General features: G+C 36.2%; 2 protein-coding genes across 2 annotated transcripts in view; both read right to left on the bottom strand.

The window, feature by feature from the left end:
- HMCN1 (hemicentin 1) overlaps nucleotides 1-27,968 on the bottom strand; it is a 471,707-nt gene that overhangs the window by 401,468 nt on the left and 42,271 nt on the right. The gene's annotated exons all lie outside the window — the stretch shown is intronic.
- LOC113932329 (histone H3.3A-like) lies at nucleotides 5,181-5,955 on the bottom strand. The gene has a single exon (XM_027611280.2). It carries the CDS (start codon nucleotides 5,897-5,899, stop codon nucleotides 5,489-5,491), a length of 411 nt encoding a protein of 136 aa, XP_027467081.1. The 5' UTR covers nucleotides 5,900-5,955; the 3' UTR covers nucleotides 5,181-5,488.

Here is a 27,968-nt window from a genome sequence, read left to right as displayed (position 1 = left end):
TTGCCATTGGTTTCAAGCATGTTTTTTTGTCTAACCAATAAGAATGTTCACTTTCTCTTTGTTTAGCAAGAAATCCTCTTTTTTTTTTAACCTTCCACAACCCCTAAATTATTCTAGTTTTTTTAAGATTTTATTTATTTGACAGAGAGAGAGAGACAGTGATAGAGGGAACACAAGCAGGGGGAGTGGGAGAGGGAGAAGCTGACTCCCCACTGAGCAGGGAGTCCCGACTCGACTTGGGGCTCGATCCCAGGACCCCAGGATCATGACCTGAGCCGAAGGCAGACACTTAATGACTGAGCCGCCCAGGCACCCCTCTAAGTTTTATAATATTCAATAAATACTAAGTAAAACACTATAATTAAAAGATAACCTCCTAAGATATAATAAGTAGAAAAGATAAAATAGAAGCATTTGTTGCCAGGTGAGTCCTCAGTGGCTAACTGATTATCACTAAACACCAAATTTGCCTTCTACTAACTAGATTACCTTACTGTTAAATAAGAAGCATGAACTTCAACTATATCTAGGAAGGACTGGGAGTGATTTCTCGAAAGAACTCAGCTTCAATTGTTTGTCTATTACTAATATTTATTGTATTAGGAAAGCCAGTATATTGGGAATTTTTCTCCCACCCTGTTTCTAGCACTAATTTTCAACTGTATAGCACATAGATGTTTCAGAGAAACATAATCTATTTAAAAGGCAAGAGAATAATGGGGCACCTGGGTGGCTCAGTTGGTTAAGCATCCAACTCTTGATTTCAGCTCAGGTCATGATCTCAGAGTCTTGAGATTGAACCCCGAGTTGGGCTCCTCACTGGGCATGGAGCCTGCTTATGATTCTCTCTTCCTCTACCCCTTCCCACCTTCCCCTCTCTAAAAAAATAAATAAATAATAGAGGGCAAGAGAATAAACCATTTAAATCAGAAACTATGGTCATCAGCAGTTGTTTCAGAAGAGTACCATATTGATTACTGATTTAAGGGGAGAAGACAAGACACAAATCTGAAGGTCTCTTCCATTTTCAATTTGTCAGGTTCTACATCTATCTCTCTTCAAATCAGAGGTGAAACTTGATTATACACACCTAAAATTTCTTTCTTTACTTTTTTGGAATTCCAGTTTATCACTCAGAACGATATTCAGTATCTTCATCAATGAAGAGCAAACTGCTATAAATGGAGAAGTCGTATGTGAGCCAAACATGCTTACATGAACTTACAACATCTAAAACTCCACTACGGTTTCTCCATCATTTTGAGTGAACGCCTTATCCTATTCATCTACTCATCAATTCTTCACTAGTTCACCAGTTTGCATCTAAGCTTGATTGTGCAGCTACTTCTGTCTCAGTTTCTGGTGTGTGCATTTTGTTACCGTACATTCAAGGTAAATCAAATGTAACATAGCAAAATTACAACAATTTACCAAATATCAAACTGAGGGTCCAAATCCAAAAATAATGCAAAAGAATAAAATTTTTTTCTATTAAACTCCAAATTATGGATTTATTATATACATATTTTTAAGATGTGTGCTTCATACCATAATACACAAAATTCCTTACAAAATTATTCCCCAGGATTGTGGCCCTACCCCGAGTCAACCCTCTGGAAGTCCATTTGTTATTCAGCACTGGAATACAGCGCCACCTACTGGTAATTGCAGATCCATGTTAAAAACCTTCTGTAGGCTAGGCTTACTAAATTTACACTTACTTAAAGCTGACCCAAAGCTACATATATCCTACAAGAGTAATTAGAATTTGATCTTGTTTAAAATGTGCCTGCCCTAAAGTAAAATTAAATAGAAATTATTCTGCTATGGTACTAAGTTTCTATTCTGGCTCATATTTTCACATTTTAACTAGGCAGTCAAATAAAAACTTGGTAATTAATTTAGCCTGTTCCCATGTACCCATGTTTCAATTTGAATAAATGAACAAAAATTATATAATTAAGTATATATCCATTTATTCACTGATTCATTCATTCACAAATATTATTAAGCTCCTACCTTTTATAGTCCCAAGTCCCTAGTTCTTCTAGGAAGCAGAACTGAGCAAAGCAGACATGGACTTAGAGTGTCACTGAGGCACAATAATTAAACAAATCCTTATTCAGATTATCACTATCATTTCAATCAGATGCAGTAAGGAAATCATCAGGAAATGCTTTCATGAGGAAATCATGTGAACAGTGTGCCCAAGTACACTGTGTAAAGAAAACTCACAATAGTTACCTCTGTGAAACTACAGTATTATAAATTTGGAAATTTTATGCTATATATTTTCTTTATTACATAAAAAAGGAGTTAGCACTCATTCCCAACTCACTGAGCATGATGCATATCAATGAAGGAATAAGTGTATATGGGTCTATGATATATTTATATATTCAATATATATTCATATATTACAAGCAAGTGTCAATATTGGGATAATTAAAAGCTAGTGGATAACTAAATCACCAAAAACATTTTCAATACTTTCCTTTAATTATTCAATTATTCTTACTTTATGTACAAATATATGAACTGTTTGAAAAGTCTAAAATCTGCCTAAATATTTACCTTTAAAAATTCACAAAGTGGGCTCTGTAATGGGAAACAGATCATTAATACAGACTTCACTTCATAGATCTCAAATGTTATGTGTTGTATAACCAATAGATAAGCAGAGAATGTGAAAAAGCTAAAAGGCATTTCAAATAAGAAATCACTTTAATTTTTCTTGGAACTGCATATGGCAACACATCTTTTATTTAAGAAACAATCCCATTAAGCCAAAATTATATTCATTTTTTCATGTCAATTAGCTCTTAAGATGGTCCAGTCTCTTCTATGTGTGTTTTCCATTGGTTTGAGTGTGTGAATGTTTTTCAAACATGTCAAATATAATAATAAAATTAATATTTCAGCAGAAATATATTGAGAGGAAATTAGCCAAGTAATTTAGACAGGACACAGCAGCAATCAGCTCATTCACCAATCTCTCATTCCTTTCCTTCTTTATTATCATCACTTGTATCTTGCCCTAAAAATAATAATATATTACTAAGCAGATGTAAATTTTTTGAAGTTGACCATCTGAAACAACTATATACTACCTAGATATTAGCTGATCGGGTTACTAAAAGCTGAGTACTCTAGCTCTAATTGATAGGGTCTGCTTTAAATTGAAAATAAATGACCTTCAACATTATTAAATCTGTCTCCAGTTTTCTCTAACATCACAATTTGTACAGAAATGCCCTAGAAATTAGTTCATCTCATTAACTGAGACAATCTTAAAACATCTAACAAGTATTAGGAAGAAAAATCATGCCAAGAAGGCATGCAAAAATCATGCCATGAAGGAAGGTCTTGTAGTTAGGTTAGTTTGGTATGTTCAGCATTATCATTCAATCTTTTTATTAAAACAATCCAGTGAAGGTTTATGCTTATGTGTTTATATGTACATTTATCTTTTCAGAACAGGAGAGAGATTACATTGCCCTTTCTTTCTAGTATACAGACTTCACTTCATAGATCTCCCAAACACCAGATCCATGGGAAAAACAGGTTACACCAACAGACCATGACACTTTTCTACCAAATCATATTTCCCTGTTTCGAGCAGCCTGATATGTGGAGAATGGCATATATCATAGCCTGAAATAGATATATGAATTTTAATAGAAAAAGCACCCATTGAGGGCAGGACACACATATTTCTTTGAGGAGCCTGAAGAAAAGAATCTACTCTGTCCCTCCAGAAGACCCTGCTCAGATTGAGAACCCAAAAGCATTTTTTTCAAAATTCTTTAAAAAAACTATTCCTATCTTAAGTCCTAAATGTAAGGACATGTAGAAATGAAATCAACGAATAGACTAAAACTCATAGATTCACAAAAAAATTGAGACTGAATTTCATGACACTTGAAAAACATTTCGTGACAAACAACTTGTTTGAGAGATTGGGGGTGTGGGGTATTTTTTAATAAGCAAATGCAGATGTTGAGGGAAAAATGTTTAGTTTTTTGACACTGTTCTTTGCTAACAAAATTGCAAATGTTTTCCATAAGCAAACAATGTTGAAATGTCTGAATATTTTTTCTTAAACCACCACCCAGCTGAACTTTGAAAACTGGAATTTACTAGTTTACTGTTCATGAGTTTATATATTTGATATTTTCTGATCAATATTTCTTTGTTCAACTTTTAACTTATTTTCCATGTACTTTATACATTTTAATAATCTTGAGAAGAATTCATGGTCTTGCCATTTTGCGCACACACACACACACACACACACACACACACACAAACACACTAAGTTGGGATTTATTCAATTGTCACTCTAGGAACACATTTAAAGTTGCCCATAAATAGATTATGGGATGAAATATTTCATTTTACTATATACGGCAGTTTGGATCCATGTTTATGAAATGTACAGAACTACCCATATTTAAATATTCACTGTCAAACCAGAAAAAAATATTCAACAAGTAAAACATTGATGCAAGTTTTCTTATATTTGAGTTTCACTTTCAGTCTTTACTGTGCTATCTCTGAATCTTTTTATTGGGCTAAATATTTTTTTTTCCTTTTAAACTTAAAATGTTTGTTGATATTTGATAAGTTTCACTTCTATCTCGTCCCACACTCTGTGTGCAGAATGCAGAATTGTCTCAATTCATAAGGACAACTTTCTAAATTCAATTATAACACAGCTACCCTATCAACATACTAAGAGTTCATGGATGCTAAATGGAAACACTGACAGAGGAAAGAGGACCAGGTTGGAAAATATAACTGCAGACTATCTCTTCCTCCTCATTCCCTTTAACAGGGTGATGAAGACTCAAATGAGTCTAATCCTCTTGTGTTTTCAGGGCTACAACCAAAGTGTCAAAAGATTATTTTTCAATTATTAATGATCCCTGAAAAGAGCTTCAATGATGAGCTTACCTTTTCTTTTCTTTTTTTTTTATAGTTTAATGTATTTTAATAGCAAACTTACAGGAACAGCACAGAAGACAGACAACATTAAAAACATGTACTTGCATGTAGGACAACTCAGGAAAGTACAGCGAATGGATGGATCTACTGTATGATAAAAATGCTACAAACACCATTTAGTTGCCATCAATAAGAAATTTATTTGTTTTAAAAAAATCCAAATGCTGGCATTGTCCAGAAAAATTTAACAGGTTTATTTATAATTGTTATAAAGTTGAACTGCTGAAACGTGTTCACTGAAACATTTTGACTTGCATTAATGCTTTACGTCCCCGCATTTATATTAAAAATTCACACACAAATGACAATGGAAAACCTGCCAATACCTGATTTCTGTCCCCTATTTTTCCCCTTGCAATCATATACTTAGGTACCTTTTGACCCCATGGAAAAAAAGTATCTAACGTTCAGAACTACCAATAACAGGAAGAGAAATTTTTTTTTTTTTAAAGAATGAAATGTTTTCCATCATAGTGGATTCTTAAGCACGTTCTCCACGTATGCAGCGCGCTAGCTGGATGTCTTTTGGCATAATTGTGACACGTTTGGCATGGATAGCACACAGGTTGGTGTCTTCAAAGAGGCCCACCAAATAGGCCTCGCTTGCCTCCTGCAAAGCACCAATAGCCGCGCTCTGGAAGCGCAGATCTGTCTTGAAGTCCTGAGCAATTTCTCGCACCAGACGCTGGAAAGGAAGTTTGCGGATCAGATGTTTGGTGGACTTCTGATAACGTCTAATTTCACGGAGTGCCACAGTACCAGGCCTGTAACGATGAGGTTTCTTCACCCCTCCAGTAGAGGGCGCACTCTTGCGAGCGGCTTTTGTAGCCAGTTGCTTCCTCGGTGCTTTACCACCGGTCGATTTGCGGGCAGTCTGCTTTGTACGAGCCATGGTACAGAAACTCCCTTACTTACCCGCCTTCTCCTTGGGCTGGAGCTCGGCGAGCTAGAGGCGGCGCTGGCGTTGGCGAGCCGATGAGCTTACCTTTTCAAGAGTTCATTTCCTCACCTTTAATCTCCTCACTAGATAAGATTTACAATAAGTAAAGCCAAATGAATTCCAGATTACAGAATAAAAATTGACACAGAACAGAAAAAGAATACTATAAGGATGACCTAAATTCCTCAACAAATATTTTGAAGTTTCTAGTGGGTAGCAGGAGGAGTTTGAAGTGCTTCAGAAAGTATCTTAAACCTTTCAGAGTAGTGAGTAGTGACTGAAAGTAATTTACTAAATCTTGTAAGTGTAGACAAGATCTAAACACTGGCTAATCCCAACATCCATATATCAGAAAGTATGTTAAGATCCTACTTAATGTTATTTCCAGAAATGCTAACTGTGCAAGGCTAAGAATCACCTTTTTAGCAATATTATCTTCCTATCTTCACCCAACTGAATACAAAATGCATACTACACATTTCAGGAATGCCTGAAACTATGACATATACATATATATAATGTCTATGAATTTCCAGTGATATACATAATCCCGTGTGTGTATGTATATACGTATGTATATACGTATGTATATAATTATACATACACACATATATAATTGTTAATGGAGTAGAGAAGAAAGAGAACACATTTTATTAATGTATATACGTATGTATATAATTATACATACACACATATATAATTGTTAATGGAGTAGAGAAGAAAGAGAACACATTTTATTAATCATGAGTATCTTAAAGATTCTTACTAACAAAGCTTAATAAAAGAGACTATTTCAAAATTAAAATTCTTGGGGAAAACTGCCAAAATCTGTTTCCCAGAAAATGTCCTTAGTCTCCAACCCTGTCTGTAAAATGGGGTTTTTACTATGGTGAAGGAAAATACTTGGCCTCTATCTTATTCTTAGACATATGTTAGGAATGAAAGAGATGTTAATAAAGTGCTTATATGTCCTTTGGGAGAAAAATTCTATACCAAGTGGTATCATAAGGTAAGTCAAATATAATTTGACAAAAGGTAATTACCCATTCGAATCCTCTGGCTCTGAATCACAGAAAAGGAGGGTGGGTAAAGTAACCTTGAACAAGTGTCTGGGATAAATTAATAACTATCCATTCCAAAGAGCTAAGCCATTACGTACTGCCTATTGCTATTTCCCTTCTGAATACTTTTGACTCTTGTAAGAGTTGCCCAAAGATCCATGTTGGATGCCATCACATCTTTAAGAGTCAAAGAAAGAAATATTGATCCGCCAAGAAAAATGTAACAGTAAACTCTCATGTCATTCAGATGCCTGAAGAGAAAGTCAAATGTTGACGGATTCCCTCATTTCACATCGTTTATCAAGTCACAGAGATTGAACAGCTGTAGCTTTATTCCCCCCAAAAATAATTTTGTAGGAAGCACCACAACTAATTCAAAAATTTGATAAGTTTCCATAACACAAATAACAAAAACAGAAATAAATTGTTGGGTTTTAAGTGATTTTTCAATTATTTTTATAATTATTTGGAAATTTCAATACAAACCAGAACTGTCTCTCAACATCCAAAAATTGGATCAGAAAGTTCCATGCCTTAAAAGTTTTTAAAGAAGAAAATTTGCCACTTGTTTTTCTGAACATAATAATGTTTCCAAGATATTTACTTTTTAGGAAACTAGTGAAGTTATACACTTAATTTGTTATCTCTTATCTTTCAGACTGCAAGGGGGAAAAAAAATCCTCTTGTCATAAAAGAATTTTTGCAGAAAGGACCTAATGTAAAGATATAAAGCTCATAAACATGAAAAAAAAGTGATCTTAAGACAGGAATGCAAGGTTCATTCTCACAAATTATAAATAACATTGGAAGGCTTATTTAAAGGAGATTTTGAATATCCTAACACCAAAACAAAGTCACCCAAGAATAGCCTTTTGGCCCAAACTAGTCTTACTTTCAAATATATGGGTGTATAAGCATGTGTGCACATGTGTTTATGTATCCATGTGCTCGCATGTATATTTGTTTTTTACTGTGTATGTACGTGTATGAGCATGTGTGTAAACATAAAGTGTGTGCACACATATATGTATTTGTAGGTTAGTGTGTGTATGAGCACTTGTGTGAATTTGTGTAAGTGTACGTGAGCATGTGTGCATCTGTATGAATGTGTTTTGCGTGGGTACATGTGAGTACATGTATGAATGTGCTAGTTCACTTTCCTCAATTAGATTTATTCTTCATGTTCCAAGAAGTAATCTATTTTCTTATTTGTGAACTGTATGAATGTATAACAGCTAAATGGAGCCAAAATATTACATGGAACTATTGGGTAGAAGAGTGGCAGGATGAAAAAGTCTGAATATTAACTCTTTGGTATCAAAATGTAACTATTTTGCAAGGACTATGTAATCTCCAACAGGAAACAATCACACTGAAGCGTTAAAAATTTTCACGGTATTCAAGGTTTTTGAATGTTCTGAAGTAGACTGGACAACGACTTTCTTCTAACAGAAAACTGATCTTATTTATATTACAATCTTCAACATCCAATCAGCACAAACCTTAAACATGCATCCTTTCACAAATTACTATTGTAATCCAATGCATAATTTTAAGTATTTTCAATCAGTGAGGAAAAAACCCGACTGTTTCACTGATGACACGTTAAGAAAAAAATCGAAAGACAGAAAATAAGAATGAGAAGTCTCTCCTAACAAGACTAATTCAACTCTGTCAATATATTGCCTACATTTAGCCACATCAAATAAGGTAAATATAACCAGAACACAGTGGACATTTTATGTATGTATTCCTAATACTATATCAGTACAAATCTTCATTGTGGGTTACATTTAATTTTCAAACTCTGAAACATAAAAAGCTCTTTCTAAGATGGTTTGTAAAAGATAAATGAAGCAAGAAACAATGACAACATATGTGAGAGACATTTGGTAAATACTGCTGAATGAAACTTCTCTTGTTCAACCCGCTAAAGGTTTAACACAGCGTAAATCTGAGAAAAGCACTCCCAAGATATCAGAGGCAGAAAGTGTACTGGTTAAGAATGTGCTCTCCAGAGTTAAGACTGCATTCAAATCCCATTTCTCTCCCTGTTCAAGCATTTCACCTCTTACTGCCAGTTCCCTCATCTACAAAATAAGAGAACCACATTGTAAAGTTATTGTGCATTTAAATGAGTTAAAACAGTGATGACTGGTATGTAACAAGTCTCAATTAGTCTCAATAAAAGTTACCCATGATGATGATGATGATGACGTCAAGTTTGCTGTGCTTGGATTCGCTCCAGAGTCAGCTCTTAATTTCTTCAGCTAGAATAACTCTTCTGCAATGGGGAAATATTTTTCCCACAAATAAAAATGACAAGATTCTCTTTTGTTAGCCCCATTTTTTTAATAGAAAATGAGTCATGCCACAATCGCGAATGTTGCACTAAACACTAACGGTTAAAGTACCTATTTTGCCTGCGCCAGGACTGGCTCGACTCTTGGCTCTACTAACACTGGAGTATCTCAGGAAGAACACAGGCCTGACATGCTGTGCTGCTCACACGATCTTCAGAGGTACTTTCTGAACTTCTAGCCATGGGTCAGAGTTAGACATGTGTAAAGAGACAGAGATTGAGACAGAGTGAGAGAGAGAGAAAAATAGCATGTACGGTACGGCAAAATCCTGTTTTGTCAGAATAAATTCACAAGAAGACCAAATGGTTAAAATATTTTTTCTCACAAAAATAAGATGTTTCCTAAATACTTTTTTTTAAGACTTTATTTATTTATTTGACAGAGAGAACGACAGAGCACAAGCAGGGGGAGCAGCAGAGGGAGAAGCAGGCTCCCCCCTGAGCAGGGAGCCCTATGCAGGGCTCCATCCCAGGACCCCGGGATAATGATGTGAGCTGAAGGCAGATGCTTAACCCACTGACCCACCCAGGCCCCCCTCCCTAAAGATTTTTTTGAAGGATAAAATACACGTTCCTTTTTTTGTTATTAATAATGAGATGTGACAAAAAGTCAACAATACTTCCCATAAAGTTTGGAAGTGTCAATCAAATTTTATCTGATAATCAGTTACTTTCAACTCACACGCAAAAAAATTGACAGTTCTACCTAAATGTTATTAGGTAACAATGACATTTTTACTAATGCAGAGGTAAAATATTTGAACTTGAGCCTCTCCACTGGATAACTATGGAATGGGGAGTACAAAACTGTTAGCTGTTCACTTTATAAATATATTTGGGGGTGGGGTTGGATTACTAATTAAAAAATATTTTGGAAATATACAAAATATTATAAATCCTACTCTAATCATAACTATGAAAAGCATTTTAGTATTTTTAGAATAAGAGAAATATGATTACATTTCACATACTTTTCTCACACCTCAATCTAAAGCTAGGTAAGTGAAACTCAAATAAAAGTCTACCATAAACTTGAGGAAAATCTGCCACCATAAAAATTTTTCCTCACTGAAAATCTAATTGATTCAGGATACAGTTTCCAGTTAAATCTGTCAGATGTACTATTCTTTCCAAACGCTAGGCTCATGGGTTTCTAATCGATCATAACAAGTCAACAGGGAAAAAGTATACTTAAAAAAAAAAACCACTAGGTCAATAGGCATTACTTCAATATGATGCACATTCTTTCCAAGAGCAGGAATCTGTACACTCACCATAACACTCTTAAGACCCCTCTGAAGTTTAGAGAGCAAAGACTTAGGAAGATTATAACAAGAGGAACTGCTGTAGACAGGACAGGAAACAATTAAGACATAAATAAGAATCTCCCCAGAATCAGGTCAAAGTTAGGACACATTTAAGAAACGTCCAAAAGGTGAGACTAACAGATGAATAATGAGGTAATGGGTGAAAGTGAGAGTAGGAGGTCTGTTTGATGCTAAAATAACCCATTTTCAAGCACATGAAAGCTTTGAGTTGAAAGTCATAAAAGTGTTTTTAAACATCTACAAGTATAACAAAATTTCATAAGGACCTTGGGTTGTGGGGTTCCATGGCCACTCCTGAAATCTTGTAGGAGGTGAAGATGTACCATGACTTTTATGTCAATCAGCCTTTTTTTGTCTTTAGTCGGTGAAGCCTTCTCATGATATTTAGAAGAAAAAGATCTAGACATTTGATTTAGGTAATAACTATTCCAGCAGACTGTCAAACAAACAAACTGGACAACTCAATAAACATCAGAATTGTGGTGAGTGCAGTTATAATGCACAAAGATGTCAATGGTTCAGTAAGTAGACATTATACCAAATAAGGATGTGTTAGTGCTATTTTTCTGATATTCAATAACTAATAATTAGTCTTACTTTTGGAATTACCACCTAAAACATAATATCATACTCTGATTACTAAAAATTGATTTTGAAAGCATAGAGTATATGATATGTGCATTCTTTAGCAATTTAGTTTTCAAATGAACATAAAAAATACACTGACTAGAGGCACCTTGGTGGCTCAGTCGGTTAAGTGGCTGACTCTTGATTTTGGCTCAGGTCATGTTATCCGGGTCGTGAGATCAAGCCCCGCCTCAGGAGCTGGGCATGGAGCCTACTTGAGATTCTCTCTCTCTCTCCCTCTCCCTCTGCCTCACCCCACCCTGCACTGTCAGAAGCATGGGCACATGCGCTCTCGTTCTCTCTCTCTCTGTCCCTCAAAAAAAAAAAAAAAAGTACATTGACTTGCAAATTCATTTTGACCCAGCTGATTTAGGAGGTGTGGGAAGAGATAAGTAAAAATTACTCTCTTCTCTGTATCAATTCATACATCTGGGGCTCTAAGAGAGAGATTTCAGAAATAAAGACAAAATATTTACTTTTGTTGCCAGATAACTTAAGGATCCAAGAAGACTCATTCTGAGGACAATAATTAAGTGATAGCCAAGAAGCAATGACTAAAGTTTGCTGAATCCCGGAACCTTGGATCAGAAGGAAACTTGGGTGTCATCTCTTCCAATTCCTTTGTTTAATAGATGACAAAACTGAAGGGTAGATTTACCTAAGTTTTCACAACTAGTGGGCATTATAGGAAAGGGTAAGAAGCTTACAACATAAATGAAAAAAATGGACATAAAAAGCAGTATCTGTAGTATAAGAAAATTTAAAAACAACTGGAATTCTACTTAATTCTACTTCCCTCTTTCTAAGTAGGTAGGTATTGGCTATTCAAAAGTACCTTTTCTGCCTCATCCTTTCTCTGTCTCATTCTTTTTACTCATTCATTTTATTTTTTAAATATTTTTGAGTGTAGTTGACACACAATATTACATGAGTTTTAGGTGTGAACACAGTGATTCGACATCTCTGTATGTTTTGCCATGTTCACCACAAGTGTAGCTACCACGTGTTGCCATACAACAGCGTAATACAACACTGCGACTATTTTCCCTACACTGTACACCTCTCTACCTTATTCGTTAAATGCTGTGAGGACATGTGCTGTCAGAAATTTGCTTTTCAACTCCTTTTCTTTTTTCTACCACAGATTCTTTTGGAAGGTAAATCTGACTGGAAAAAAAAATTGCTATTGAAAAAAAATAATGGATCTTTCACTTAAATGACCAGATGTTGCCTCAATTCCACAGGTAAATATTCAACTTTGCTTCTATAGACTTAAGTTACAATAGTGAGTGTTTATAATGAAATTCCTATATAGTTATAAAAATGTATGTATGTATCTATACACACACACACACACACACACACACACACACACACATACATATTTGAAGGGGTTTATGAAAGTTAAAATTCGTTTATAGGAATTTATCTTTCCTTTTATTTCTTATCATTTTTACTCCCCAAAATAATTTCCTCCTCATTTGCTTGGTTCTGCTAATTTTAGTGGAGGCACTTAATATAAAGGACACTGCTTTTGTGTAAAGGTCACTTTGGGGTGCTAAAAAGTTCACAGAGAATTCTCACATTCCTCTCCCAAAAGGTTGCTGCAAATAAGCAATCAGATTCTAGGAACCAAAGAGAAAGACTGCATTCCAAACATGTAGTAGGAGCCTTATTTTCTGGATTATTCCGTCTCTCTACTATATATATCTAAAAGTTCTCTATCCTTCCCATTACCTTTTTATTTCCTGCTACTTGCTCTTTTGTTTTTGTTTTTGTTTTAAGTGAGGTATGATTGACATACAGTATTATATTAGTTTCAGGGGTACAACAAAGTGGTTCAATATTTGTATATTTCGTGAAATGATCACCACAATAAGTCTAGTTAACATCCATCCCCATACATAGTTAAAGAATTTTTTTTCTCATGATGAGAACTTGTAAGGTCTACTCTCCTAGCAACTTTCAAACATGCAATGCAGTATTATTAACTATAGTGGCCATTAGCTTTTAAACTTTCAAATTCTCCAGTTTAAACAAAGACTCTTTTCCCCTTATTCTCCTCCACCACCATCCTATCTTTCTCTTCTCCTCCATAGACAGACTTGTCAAAATATTTGTCTATGCTCACCATTCCCTCATCTCCGCTTGAAGCCTCAACTTGAGTCAAATCTGGCTTCTTCCTCCAACACTTCACCAAAACAGCTCTGGGTCAAGTCACCAGTGACCTTCATCACAATCAATCAAATAAGCACTTCTCAGTCTACATCTTGCAAGATCTCTCAGAGTGTTTGGCATGACTCCATCTTGAAGCACCCTCTCTCCCTGGTGACCTTGACATAATATTGTCCTGGTTTTTTCCCTCCTCTTTTATCACTGATTCTGGGTCTCTCTTTGCATGTTCATTCTTCCTTACTTGGCCAGTAAAGATTCTGCAATTCCTAAAGGCTCATCTCTAAACCACCTTATTTATACTTTCCCTAGCTGATCTCATCCATGCCAATGACTTCAGTTCAAACCTATGCAATGGTGACTCAGAAATGTACATCTCGTCTACACTTTTACTAAAATTCTCTGTTACATGGAGTTCAATATGTTCTTTTCATAAAAGAAAAATTTATGATTTTACCTCTCCCCTCCAATCTGGTTCTTTTCCACTGTCTCTTATGAAGTACCTACATTCAGCCAATTGCACAACACAAAAACTTAGGGGTTATTTTTCAGCCCCTCCAGCCTGACTCTTCCATCACCTAAACCATCACCAAACACTATCCATTTTGCCCACAAAACAGCTCTTGAATCTTATCACTTTTCCCTATCTCATCAACCACAATCTTAGTCCTTAGCTCTACCATCTTGTATCTCTTAGAGGACCTAGACTATGGCAACAGTTACTCACAGTTCTTCCATCAACCACTATGAACTCCTCTCAAATACACTCCCACAGGGAGCCAAGACTATTTTTCTGAAACATAAGTCTGATTACATCATCTACCAATTAACCCTTCTAGTGATTTCCTACTGTTCTTAGGGTAAAGATGAAGCTCTTAAACACAGACTACATACAATGCCTCCCCCCCTCCCCTGCATGGCTGGCTTCTACCTTCTCCAGCAATCCCTTATTATCTCCATACCTTTCAGTTTCTCTTACACACCTTTATTCCACAGGACCTTGCATTTGTGTTCTTACTCTAAAGGGTTTTTTCCTCTACCCTCTTCCCAGGTGAAGTCCTATTCCTCCTTGGCATTTAATTCTGTCTTCACTACCTTGGGAAAGTCTTGCCTGAATCCCTCAACTACATCATACTCTAAGTTGCATTTTACATTTTCAACTGTTTAATTTGACTATTTAATCAATATCAGTCATTCCACAAGACTGTTAGCCAAAGGGGGAAGGGACTGCATCCGTTTTTGCTTTTCAACCATCCCATGCCAAGTGAGTGCCTAGCACATTATGGAAGCAATATTTGTTGAATAAAAGAGTAAATGACCAAACTAGAAACTCAGAGCATTGAACCATCAGAACAACCTGCAGTTGTTGGAAAATTCAACTAAGAAATGGAAGAATAATGTATCCAGTCGTTTGGCTGTTATTTTTCTAGAACTTTTTTTTTCCTTAGCACGCAAGTGATAATATCTTAGCCAATTGACTTTTTCTGTTTCGGCACTCATCACTAACACGAATCATTCTGAATTAGTGACCAAACTCTAACCAGGCAAGTCTTTCATAGTAGCAGTACATGATTTTCATTCAGTAAGGAGTCGTTCTACTCAATTCAACTGAAACAAATATTGTCTCCTGTGTACCAAGTATTGTAACAGATGTTATGCTTCTGTGCCTTTTTGTTTTGATGTAGTTCTTTTATTCTTAAATGTTCCCAAAGCAGCTCATTTTTTGCTTTGTGCAATGTAGTTTATTTTCCACAGCCATATGAATCTATATTTTTTTAAAAGCTGTGTTTTCCACAAAAATAAAATAGATGTTTTCAAATATTCATGTCTCATTCATGGCCTAACATATTTTCAGTAGTAGACACTTTCTCTTTAACATAAACCATTTGTAAATAGTAAAACATTTCACAAATTGGATATGGTTAATTCAAATACTTTGACACATAGAAAATTTTACTAAAAGATCTAATTTGGGGCGCCTGGGTGGCTCAGTCAGTTAAATGCCTGCCTTCAGCTCAGGACATTATCCTAGGATCCTGGAATTGAGCCCCACATCGGGCTCCTTGCTCAGCCTCTCCCTCTGCCTGCCATTCCCCCTGCTTGTGCTCTCTATCTCTCTGTCAAACAAATAAATAAAATATTTAAAAATAAATAAATAATGAAAGATCTAATTCATTTGTAAAACAATACAAACATGAAGTAACTAAAATTGTAATTGTTCCATTTATAATTATTCATAAGATTTCCTACCATTTAAGTATATACTACGTAATAGGTACTTATCACTAATCTTCAAAACAACATATATAATATAATATAATATAATATAATATAATATAATATAATTAGTCATACTTACAGAGGAGGAAATCAAAGCTTGGAACTGTTAAAGACTAAACAGATGACTGGATGATTTACAACATGTAGTTAAAAATAAGGTGACATAACTATGGCAGGCACCACTAACATCATTCATTATTATTCATTTAGTCAATCACCAAATATTTAATGAATACTTATTATATGTTAGACGTTGGAATACAGTAGGGAACAAGACAGACACAGTCCTTGACCTTCACTGAAGCTACTTAATGTAGTTTTTAAAACCTGTAAGAGGAAGAAATCAATGTTGCAATTTAAAAGGGAAATCCCAAAATCTTGGTTCTTTAAGTAGTTCTTTATCTTAAGTAGTTCTTAGTTCTTTCTCTAGGATTGCAGAGGTGAGAAAATGCTTATGTTTCATATGGTGGACATGCTCCTTTTTATGACCTATCAATATAAACAGAGATCACATCTTTTTCTGAGAACTTTAGGCAATGAGGAGACATCCCCGCACTCAAGACATTCCTATGAGGAACTGTAAAGTAGAATTTGGCACCCAAATGCTCTTCATGACTTCTTGAGTTGCGTCCTTGGCATGAGGGCACCAAATTTAGTATGTTACTACAAGGTCATTTCAACAGTAAGAAATTGATGGTTTGTAATACAACCAACTCAACATGCAGCTCCTTGCGGGGAAAAAAAAGTTTTCTTTTGAGAAAAGATTCTGAAATGACTATTTTTTTAGGATTCCATGATTATATGAAGTAACATGATAAAAATGTATATTTCTTGGACACCGAGGAAACTGAAATATTTGGGTTGGCAACAGAAAGTTATAAGTCAAAGGCTCTAGAGCTTCTGTCAGATAGTGGCCAATTACTATGGGAAAGAAACTTCACAATCTCAACTATGACTACTCCTACCTTCCAAAGCCTATTTATTTGACACTCAGTTGTGGGATGTTTTGTATCAAGTCCAATGTGGAGTATGCTCATTAAGGTATGCTTACCTCTTTCCAATGCAGCATATATACACATTGTTCCTTCAACAGAAAGTCAAGACTTCTAGCTGCTCCCAGAAATACAGAGTGGACTTTAATGGGAAATGGAAACAATGTCAGACTGATACAAATATTCCAAAAGTTAAGGTTCTAATCTAAGAATTCCTACTAAGGTTTTAATCTAAGAATTCTAAATATAGTGGTATTGCTTTCATTTTCTTTACAAAAGTCATATTTTGGCAACGTTATAACACTTTTTTTAAATCAATGTCCCACATACATCCAATAAGACATGGCTAAATACATCATTTGGGCCTGGGAAGGTGGCTGCATTACAGACTTGTTTGAGTGCCATGCTATTTTCAACAAGTGTTTGAAAAAGTTTTCTCCTTTTGGGAGGTGGGGGACAAAAATGGCAATAGAACATATCAAATAAAAACAAAACATGGGATAATTGAGGCAAATAACAACATTTCCCAGAACTGCTGAATTTTATCAGGAAGTTTTACAGAAATCAAGAAACAACACTGGCAGTGGTAAATTAATGCTATTGGAGTCCAAAATTATTAGCATTTGAAACACATGGGCCTATGGCTCAACCTTCTGATCGTTCTCAAAACTTAACTTACCAGTTCTGAACCATTGTTTAGGTCCATCTGCACAAGACATGTCAATTAGTAATATGACAATTAGTAATATCTCACATTACAAGCAGTGATTCTCAACTGATGGGAGGAAAAGGGAATGCAACCCTTAACCCCCTGTTGGAATATACCAGAATCTTCATGGAGGCACATATTTGAAAAATGCCGCTCTAAAATCTGGATGATTTTTTAAAATGTTTCCTTTTCCCCTCTTTAAAAAATTATTAGTTTCAATATTTGGTATCAGTCTTCTTTTGACATCAATCAGCATTTAAAATGTTAGTTTAAGTAATTCTCAATGATTTAGACTACGTGGTCCATGCAAGCACAAATAATTGCTCTTATTAGCATGGTGATGGCCCCTTACCAAGAGAGCCAACAAATGCTACCACTATCTTCAGAGTTGTCCTTCTAAAATGACCTCTAGGGGTGCCTGGGTGGCTCAGTCGTTAAGCGTCTGCCTTTGGCTCAGGTCATGATCCCAGGGTCCTGGGATTGGGCCCCGCATAGGGCTCCCTGCTCTCCCACTCCCCTTGCTTGTGTTCCCTCTCTCACTATCTCTCTCTCTCTGTCAAATAAATAAAAGCTTTAAAAAAAATTAAAAAATATATAAAATAAAATGACCTCTACATTTCTACTGCATGTGTTTTGAATTGTTATTACTAACATATTTTCATGTCTATTTATTCATCTTTACACTTCATTGCCTGGAACATACATTCCTTTTTATACAATACATTTTATAAATGTTTATTCAGTCAATCCATCTATCTCATCTTGGCCTGTCCCTGAGTAGCATATCCCAGAGCAAAGGACAGCAAATCACCTATTGCAAGCTCAGGATTTACATGGGTTTGCTTGAGAATTTAGGACTGTTCTGCACATTTATGATGTGTTAAAAATTACACCATTCAATCTGAATATATGAACCAATCATGAATAATTTAGTCCTGAGTACTCCAATTTTTTCTTCTTATACAAAGGCATAAATATACTCTGGCAGTTAATGGTTCATGAATTACTGAATAAAATCGGCAAAAAAAAGTATTCAGAAAAAAATAGGAATTCATCTGGTTTTAGGCATTCACTAAATTTTTATTTCCAAACAAGAGGTATAAGAACAGTTAACTGTAATGTCCTAAGGCAAAGGTCTCTTTTCTAGCTTTCCTGACTACAGAATAAGAAAAATACAAAGACCCTTGGACAATGAGTTGGTTTATTACCTACAAAACAAAGTTTGTACTGACAAAATTAGAATACTACGAGGAAAGCAAACTGGTATCCTGTCTCTTGAGCCACATAAAATCTTACATGGCATCAATAAAGTTAAGATAAGACCAGAGAAATACCAGCATATGTGCCTGTGTGCACTGAATAGCACTTAATATCTATCTATGGGCTAAGGGGAAAAAAGGCTTCTACACAAACCAGCTGTGCCAACTAGTGATAGCTACAAAAAGTAAATGGTTAGAGAACTGAAGACATGCTCATAAGAGAAAATGGAATAGAATTTTGAGAATGTAATCTGGCAACTAGAAAAGCTAAATTTTTAAAATAAGGATTTATTTTTAAAATATAAAGATATGATAAAGGTAAGGGGTTCAGAGACTATGAAAAATGAAATTCTCAAAATCCATCTAAATCTCTGCATTAAAGACGTACAGCTCATTGCTTTTTTTTTTTTTTTTTCTTACTTTTGTTAAGAGAAACCTTAACTCTCCCTTCTTGCCCAATCCTAATCTTTGGAAATCTTTCTGAAGAATCACAATTTCCCCATATTTCTGATTTCAACTTTACATTTCTTTTCTTCAGTCTTGCTCTGGGGTTTTTTGAAAATTACTCGCATAAAAAGTTAAGTTTAGGGGCACCTGGCTCAGTCAGTTAAGGGTCTGCCTTTGGCTCAGGTTGTGATCCTGGGGTCCTGGGATAGAAGCCTGCACTGGGCTCCCTGCTCAGCGGGGAGTCTGCCCCTCCCTCTCCTTCTGCCCCTCCCTCCCTCGTGCTCACTCTCACTCTTTCAAATAAATAAATTAATTTTTTTTTAAAAAGTTAAATGTACTACAAGACTGTCTTTCTAAGCTCATATGGGACCATGTGCTCCTTCATCACCCATTTATTCCTTGTTGGCTCTGTCCAGGTAACAGAGCAGGGAAATTTCCCTCCACACTTCAACTTAACATAACCCACATCACCCCAATACCTGTGGCCAGTTAAGATAAGCTCTTTCCACTTCCTTTCTACCTAATCATTTTTCTGATTCTTATCATATTTTCCTTCCTTTTTGTTTTATTCACATTAACAGCAAATATTTATTGAGGACCTACTATGCACCAGACACTATAATAGGCATGAACAAATGGAGTCTCTGTCCTTCAGCATACTGAGAGACAGATATGAAAATGGATTGTGGATTCCAATATGATAAATGCTCGCAGGTGGTAAGGGAGCTGACAGGAGCAGCTCCTATATCTGGGGGTCAAGGAGTTTAAGTCTAAGTGAAATCCAAAATATGAGCAGGAGCTTCTCAAGCACAACATTTCCATATCAACAGAGACTTGGAACTAAAAAAAAATTTTTTTGGATAGAGTATGAATAGGATAATATGGGAGGTGTACATTTTATGGCAGGGGTAACAGAAATAAATGATGCTGGACCTTACATACCACATTAGCTTCTCAAAAGAAGTGAGGAAGAGTTTATATGGGATGCTAAGGACTCTCAGAGGAAAAAGTTGACCATAACCTCCCACTTCCCCTCACCCAGCAGAGTGTCACCTCTGCAGAGGACATTTGGCAATGTGTGGAGTATTTTTTGATTGGCACACTGGGGGGGTACAACCAGCATTGGTGCCTGGAGGTCAGGAATGCCAAACATCCTACACTGCTTGGGAGAGTCCCTCACAAGGAAGAACTGTCCCACCCCAATGGCTGATGAGGCCCCATTGAAAAGCACTGCTCTAGGCCTTCATCAGGTCATCAAACATCAAACAGCACTTCCTCTCCACTCTTCCTTCTGTGCCTCCTGATCTAGAGGACTAGCAATTAAAAAAGATGCCCATTTGCAGACAATAAGGATCACACCGAGAGTTTGAGATTCCCACCAAATTTATCTGATCACAAAGCTCCTTCCACAAGGCAGGATAAAACAATGGTATGAAAATCAAGCATAAAGACAGTGTTCTGGAAAGAGTCAGTAGCATCACAGTCTACAAAAAAGGGAAGGAGAATGAAACTGACCAAATCACTGTTTGCTTTGGCAACAAGCATGTTGTTGGCGACCACTGGAGAAGAGTAGCTTTATTACAAAGAATACAGGAAGGGGTGATTAGGAAGTGGAAATTTCGAGTTGGTTTAAAATGTGCTTTCAATAAATTTGACAATGAAGGAATGCATATTAAAGTAGCAGTTTGAAGGAGCTGGTAGGTTGGAACAGCAAGTTTTTGTTCTTGTTGTTTTTGTTTTGATCAGGAGACTATTTAGTGTGTGTGTGTGTGTGTGTGTGTGTGTGTGTGTGTGTGTGTGTGTGTTTCATGAATGATAGGAGGAACTGTTTGGAAGAGCCAATCAAAACTGAATGAAGAAGAGTGTCTGAAAGGAATGGAACCAGAACAGATATTTTTAAGGATCTGACATATATTCAAGTACTGAAGGTCTTTAAAACAGAAAGACTCAGGCAGATGCCATAGTTCTTAGCAGGTAAAGCCCAGAAATGGGACCAAAAAAAAAAAAAAGAAGAAAAAAGCATAGAGCTAATGACTGTACCAGTAAAGCAGCAAATTCAGAGAATGTCTCTGACCCTGGAACACAGGCTTTTTGCCTAAGCCCACAGGACCTAAGAGATACCGAATAAACTTGCCTCTGCCAATGGCCAGGGTAGGTCCCTAAAATGATTGAAAGGTCACCACAAGGTACATCTAGTGTAATCACAGGGCCACAATCACAGACATGGCCACCACTTAGAAACATAGTAGAGAAAATAGCCATGTCATATGTCATCCAATTGCTGCAATTGGTGGCATAATTCAGTTAAAAGTTACAATGATATTTCTGTTGTGTAATAATTACAATGATATTTCACAAAATCACAAAGTAATCAGTGTATATGACATGCTATATAATTAATGTAATCAAGCATTCTTTATTATATCATAGTGAAATTATAATGATTTCAAAATGTTACCCAAACATATTGAGGTCTGAACACCACATCATGCTAAACCTCCCTAGGGCTATTTGCCAGTGTCTCTATGATTACTAGTTTGTTTGATTACAAAAACTACTAAATTAGCAAGACCCAAACAGCTGGCTATTTTCTCACACACTCTGTTCCTTCCCTTAACTAACAGAAAACTCATTCACCCAGCTGCCGAAGCTAGGAACATAAAATAAATGTCTGTCAAGTTACATTAATATCCAGTAAGGTGCCCTGTTTATGACTGCTTTTTATTGCTTGATAGATATCACTGGTGGAAAACTGTAAAGAATATTATATGTGAATTTTAATTTTATAAAAATAACTTAGAAGGCTCTGAATTTCTAATAAAAACAAGTGTAGTTAAAGTATTTTTATTTCTCTATCTCAAAATGGCTATTAAGTTTTATTTCATAATTTTTCAGAAAACCTTGGGTTAACCAAATATTTTGAATTTGTTGCTGTATTACATAGGTATTAAAAGGCAAATAAAAATAATAAAATCCCCGTGATCTGATATGAAACATCTTTACTGAATAAATTACTTGAACGATGTATTCTGAATACATTTTTTTAAATCTCCATTAAAAAAAAATTGCATTTGGGAGCAAGATCATTTCCCCCCAAAACAAAACAAAAGCTCTGTTCTTCGAAGAGCAGATTTGGGCATACCAATGTACGGCCCAAGCAAGCTCAGGAAATGTTTTAGTGATATTCTACTATCCCTTGAGACACTTAACTTCAGCACATGAAAATAGCAGTTTCTAAAGGATGAAAATTATAATGGCTTCCTACAAAAGCCCCCTCTAAACTGTGGGGCTAATTTAAACAATATGGCAAAACTCCAACCAAACCTCTAGTACAGATTAAAACATCTATTATTTAAAGGCTGATCTGTGCATTTATCTGTCAACAGTAAATTCTATTTCAGGTTCTACATGTTTTACATATTCCACAAAAATAAAAAGAAACCACCATGTATTCTAATGTAATATTAATTTCCACTATTTCTCTCTCTCTCTCTTTTTTTTTTTTTTGGAGAAGGAGTGAGGAGAGGGGAAGGCCGAGCACGATGCCTTACATATGTGTATAGAGATGTGAATTGAGTGTTTTATAACGTCACTCACATGCATAGATGAAACTATGTTCTTTTTCTGTCTGCCGTGTTGGCATTAGAGAAATGTCAAAACTTTGCAATAAGCCTTGGAGGCTTTTAAAAACAAAAATCAAAATAGAAGACAATATCATACATTTCAAACTCATTAAACCATTAGCCTAAAATCAATTCAATGTAATTCACTGAGTTATGGCTTGCAGAAAAGAGCAAGCTAAGGTGATTTTCAATATAGACAGACCTCTACTTTAGATATCAGTATTGGAGAGTGAATGGGAGAGAAAAGCTTAGTATATATTAATCCCAACACTTGGACCAGCATTCCAGCTTCCACTTTGCTGCTGTTTGGCCTTCTGTAAGTTACCTGACCTCTCAGAGCTTTACTTTATTATCTGCAATGTGGTATAAACAAACACTATCACACAGGATTAAAAGAGAAAATGCATATAAGCACAAGGAATGTTCATTTCCTTCCCTCTTTCCCAGCATTTGTTCTTTCTACCCTGAGATACACAGGTAAAACATACTCTAGCATTTTGCCAACAGGATTTTAGGCACAGAAAGAATAAGGACTTGCCAAGGAGATCTGAGAAATGACAACAGACATGTTGAGGATTCTTAGGGTTTTCTGTATTCCTCGTACCCACAGTGGTGACTCTCCCCAGCACACTTCCCCATGAGCTCTCAAAATCACGGCAGTTGATTCTGCAATGTTAGCACACCATGTGCTTTGGTCAAGTGGCATCCCTCGGCCCTGGGTGTGCTCCTGCCAATCTCTCCAGACTCTAACACAGTGTGTCACGCGCCTGCCGATTCCCACTCTCCCCAGCCACAGGAGTTTAAAGCAGCTTCAAGCCCAGTCTTCACCTCATTCCTCTCCTATGTGACAGAGGGAGTACCAGAAGGTAGATCTTTTCAATTGGCCTTTTAGGCTGATTTTTCATCAAGAAAACTTACATCTAATATGGTCCTCCCATGCCCTTTTCTCTCTCCTACTCTACCACACACAGGCACATATATACCTCATAGATTCAGATTTAAGGGAACATATTTTAACTTGTGACATTACACTGAAACTGAGGAAGAGAAAAAGAAAGCACTGAAAAACAAAGTCATCTCACATTGCCAGAGGCAAGTCAAAAAAGCACATCCCTTCATCCCACATTTAACTTTTAACAAGCCTGAAGGGGAAAAGGCTCCACATGCAATGTTGGCAAATGCAGCATTGGGGTGACACATGGTATAGGATATGATGATGCTATGGCCCAAACCTAGAGGCTGGGAAAACTCAACAGTATTAATTTGGTTCTGCCATATTTGATTTATGTAAAAGCTTCATGTTGGCTTGGTATCTGGAAATGTGTCCTTCAAATAGTTTTAACATTAATAATTTGCAGATTGAAATCTGTGGCTAAATACATTTTTAAGAGGGTATTTGCAGCTAGCAAAGGTTTGCACAATGATACATTGCAACTGCTGGAACCAGACTGAGCCATAGAACAGATTTCCAAGGAAGTCAAAGAAAGCCAAGATACAAGAGAACCCCAGATGAGGCAAAGAGAGCCAAGACGCCATTTTTAATACAAAGCCCAGCCTCCCTTTGCCCATGTGCATTTCATACTAAACCAAAATTAAGATTGTTTCTTACTGGCCACATAGCCCTCCACAAAGAAATAAATGACAGAAGAAAAGGGTGATCATTAATAGGAAAAAAAAATAAGGCTAAATACAAAATAATGGGCATGACGAGAAAACATAGAAGAATATGCATAAACGCAAAGTTCCAAACACTGTTTTCTGCATTTCCATGGAAAACCTCATGTTAGGGAAAATGATTTCTGGGCCTTCGATTTGGAAACTAAAAGAGGTCTCTTTGGAGCCAGATAAATAACAACATCACCATGATGTTATAAAATCACAACGCATTCTTCTAAAATATCTCAAAGTGTCTTCCAGACATCTTTGTGTTAATCTACGTGGGATTCCCTGAGGACACGGGCAGCATTATTCCAACTGAAGATTTCAATCACAGAAAAAGTAATGACTTGCCAACAACAGCTGATAAGTGCAGATGGGATTAGGCACCAGGTCACCCAATTTATAATTATAGACATTTATCCAGTAGGCAATGTTTTAAAGTGAAGTATATTCACAGTAGAATCACTTAAAATCCCATAAGTGAGGAGAATGATCCATGTATTTTTAAAACATCCCACTAAAGAAGATGAATCTTTCTCAGAATTGTCCTAGGATTTGTTCATATTAATGAAATATTTGATTTTGAAGGATAGGGAGTCTCCTATCAGCCACACACATGACGGTATTTGTCATGCTGCAGAAAAATTTCCCTATTCGGCCTTCAAAACAGAATTATTGGACTCCTGGGCAAGATGGCAGAATAAAGCCAAATTTGGTTTCAAAACATGTATCTGCTTTGAGAAAAATATATATAACATGAAAGGGAGAAGGACTCTGAATGAGTTGAGTAATTTTCAATATTTCCTCTACTATAAATTGGACTTTCAAGGAAAACTAGCAGTTTAAAGTCAGATCTCAGAACCTTCCTTCCCCCATCAACCTAACAAATGAGGAAAAGAAGAAAATTATTAAAACTGACAGAGAAATATACCATAGCAATCAAATTAAGTAGGAGGCACAATCTTAATGCCATTTTCTTTTTAAGAAATTTGGCCAGAGGAGAGAGAAAGTGAAGATTCTAGAAAGTGGCTCAGTCATCCCAAAACACATCCTGTGTACACCAGAGCAATGAGGAAGAGAGGTGAGTGGACAACATTCCCAAGTTTTCCACTAATATTCCCAATTATTTTTTTAAAGAAGTAGCCTGAGTAACATATATTGATTCTATGACCAAGCAATTCCAGATATTTATTCAAAAGAAATGAAAACAGATGTCCACAAAAGGACTTGTATAAGAATATTTATAATAGCCAAAAACAACAAGCAATTTAAATGTCCATCAACAGAATAATGGATAAACAAATTGTGGCATATTCACACAACTGAATATTACTTAATAATGAAAAAGAATTGGTATATGCAAAACACTGAATTGAGTGAAAGAAGTCAGACACAAGTGAGTTTATACTCTATGATTCCACTTATATGCAAACCTAATCCGTAATGACAGTTATTAGAAAAAATGGTTGCCTATATGGTGGGAGGAATGGCAGAGAAGGGGCGTAAGGGAACATTCTGGGGAAATGGAAATGTTCTCTGTCTTGATTGCATTATGGATTACATGGCAACATACATACATTTGTCAAATTCATCAAACCATATAGTTAAAATCTGTTCATTTTACTGCATGTAAATTATACTATTTTAAATCTAAAATAAATGAATAAAAGAAGCAGCTGAGGAGATAAATGGACAGCCCAGGAAAAGGATCTGGAACCCCCTCACACACACAAATAAGGACTCCCTACCCCACAGTGTGTCACAAGCTCAGAAATTTCCACTGAGCGACCAACTCATTTTTTCCTGCCTAGAAAGAAAGATGGGTAAGAAAACAGAACTATGAAAACCAACCACAAAATCTCCAGCAATAAAGAGGGATCTGCCAAGGGGAAAAACAAAAGGGAAGATAAGATGATTTTCTGAAGGAACTGGAGACCCTTTAGAGAGGAACACACAGAGGGTCCCTATGGAAGTCCCCACACCTCTGTGAACTAACAGGCTGTGACCAAAACCCAGAGTTTCTCTTTCCCTGACTGAAAGGAATAAGAGCCTCTGGGGCAAATCAAGGCAAGCGGACATGTAGGGTTAATTACCTTTGAGTGCTGTGAAGGTTCCAAAAGTTCACCTTAAATCTGGGAAAGCATCAGAAACCCAGAGGAATGAGTAAGTTCCCAAAGAAGTAGAGGAAACCCTAGCCTCTGTGTTCTCAATAGCCTTTAGGCAAACAGAGATTGGTCCACCAATCATCATCCCCAGCCACAGTTCCTTTCAAATTTTACTCCCCCCCACCCCCGCCCACTATCAGGTCAAAGAAAAGCTTATTTAAGACTCAGTATATCCAATCCTGGAAGAGCAGTTAAAGACATGATAAATAAACCTCAGATAGGGTGAAGGCAAGGATAATTCATCAAGACCACATCACATATCAGAAGGTGATGAAGCTGCCTGCACCTAACATGAATAAGATGTGAAGAAATGGCATGGTGCACCAGAATTGTGTATAGTGGGATCCCAAAACTCCTACTTTAACATTGTGTCAAACATCTGAAATTGCAGAACCTTTTGTAACACAACTGTAAGATTATGGAGAGTGAGTTATTGAATGCAACCAGTAAATGCCTGATAGAGATATCAGAAGATGAAGTGCTCTGTAGTAATGTCTTTGAACAGAGGGAGATGGCGAGAGAGCAAGAAATCTACATCTCTACTCTTCTCTTCATTCTCACTTCTCTATGTCCTTATATTTATCAGACAACCAGCCAAACAGAAAAAGCAGAAATGAAGGATGGGAAAAAGCACTGAAACTTACAGCAGCTTCCAAGTATTGGATATTATGCAAATTAAGACTGTAATAATATTTTCCTATATTGATCTACTGATTTCATTTTTATACTTTAAGAGTAAGTCAAAAGAGTAAGACATGCTCCATGACTATACTCTCTCGCACTGATTTTTAATTGGCTATGAGCAAACCATACTTTCAAAGGCAATGCAGACCCTATTCTTAACAGTAACACAAAAAGTGGAGTTCACCAAATAAAAACAGCAATTATTGAAAGAAAATCTGTAGTCTTATAAAAAGTGAATATTCTGCCAGGAAGGAGATAAAAGAAAAGCAACATCCTAAACAGGCAACCAGAATACGTGCCATTTATATTATGCAATTTTTATGGACTCATGCTTTCTGTTATTTTAGAATAAGTACAGCATCTGTTGATGGTAAAAGCCTATATATTTTTTCCACTCTCCTAATAACCCTATTTATTTTACCAAGCTTTCAAAACAATTTACCTCCAGTAGAGGCCTAATGAATCAAGCTTCATCCTTAGGGAGATTTTTTTTTTTTTAATTACATAAAAATAAAGACATGAGAGGGCGCCTGGGTGGCTCAGTCGTTAAGCGTCTGCCTTCAGCTCAGGTCACGATCCCAGGGTCCTGGGATCGAGTCCCACATCAGGCTCCCTGCTCAGCGGGAGACCTGCTTCTCCCTCTCCCACTCCCC

This window comes from Zalophus californianus, chromosome 10 (assembly GCF_009762305.2).
Source record: "Zalophus californianus isolate mZalCal1 chromosome 10, mZalCal1.pri.v2, whole genome shotgun sequence".
In the NCBI taxonomy this organism is placed as follows: domain Eukaryota; kingdom Metazoa; phylum Chordata; class Mammalia; order Carnivora; family Otariidae; genus Zalophus; species Zalophus californianus.
Note: the sequence above shows the minus strand (reverse complement) of the source record. Positions and strands in the feature narration are given on the sequence as shown.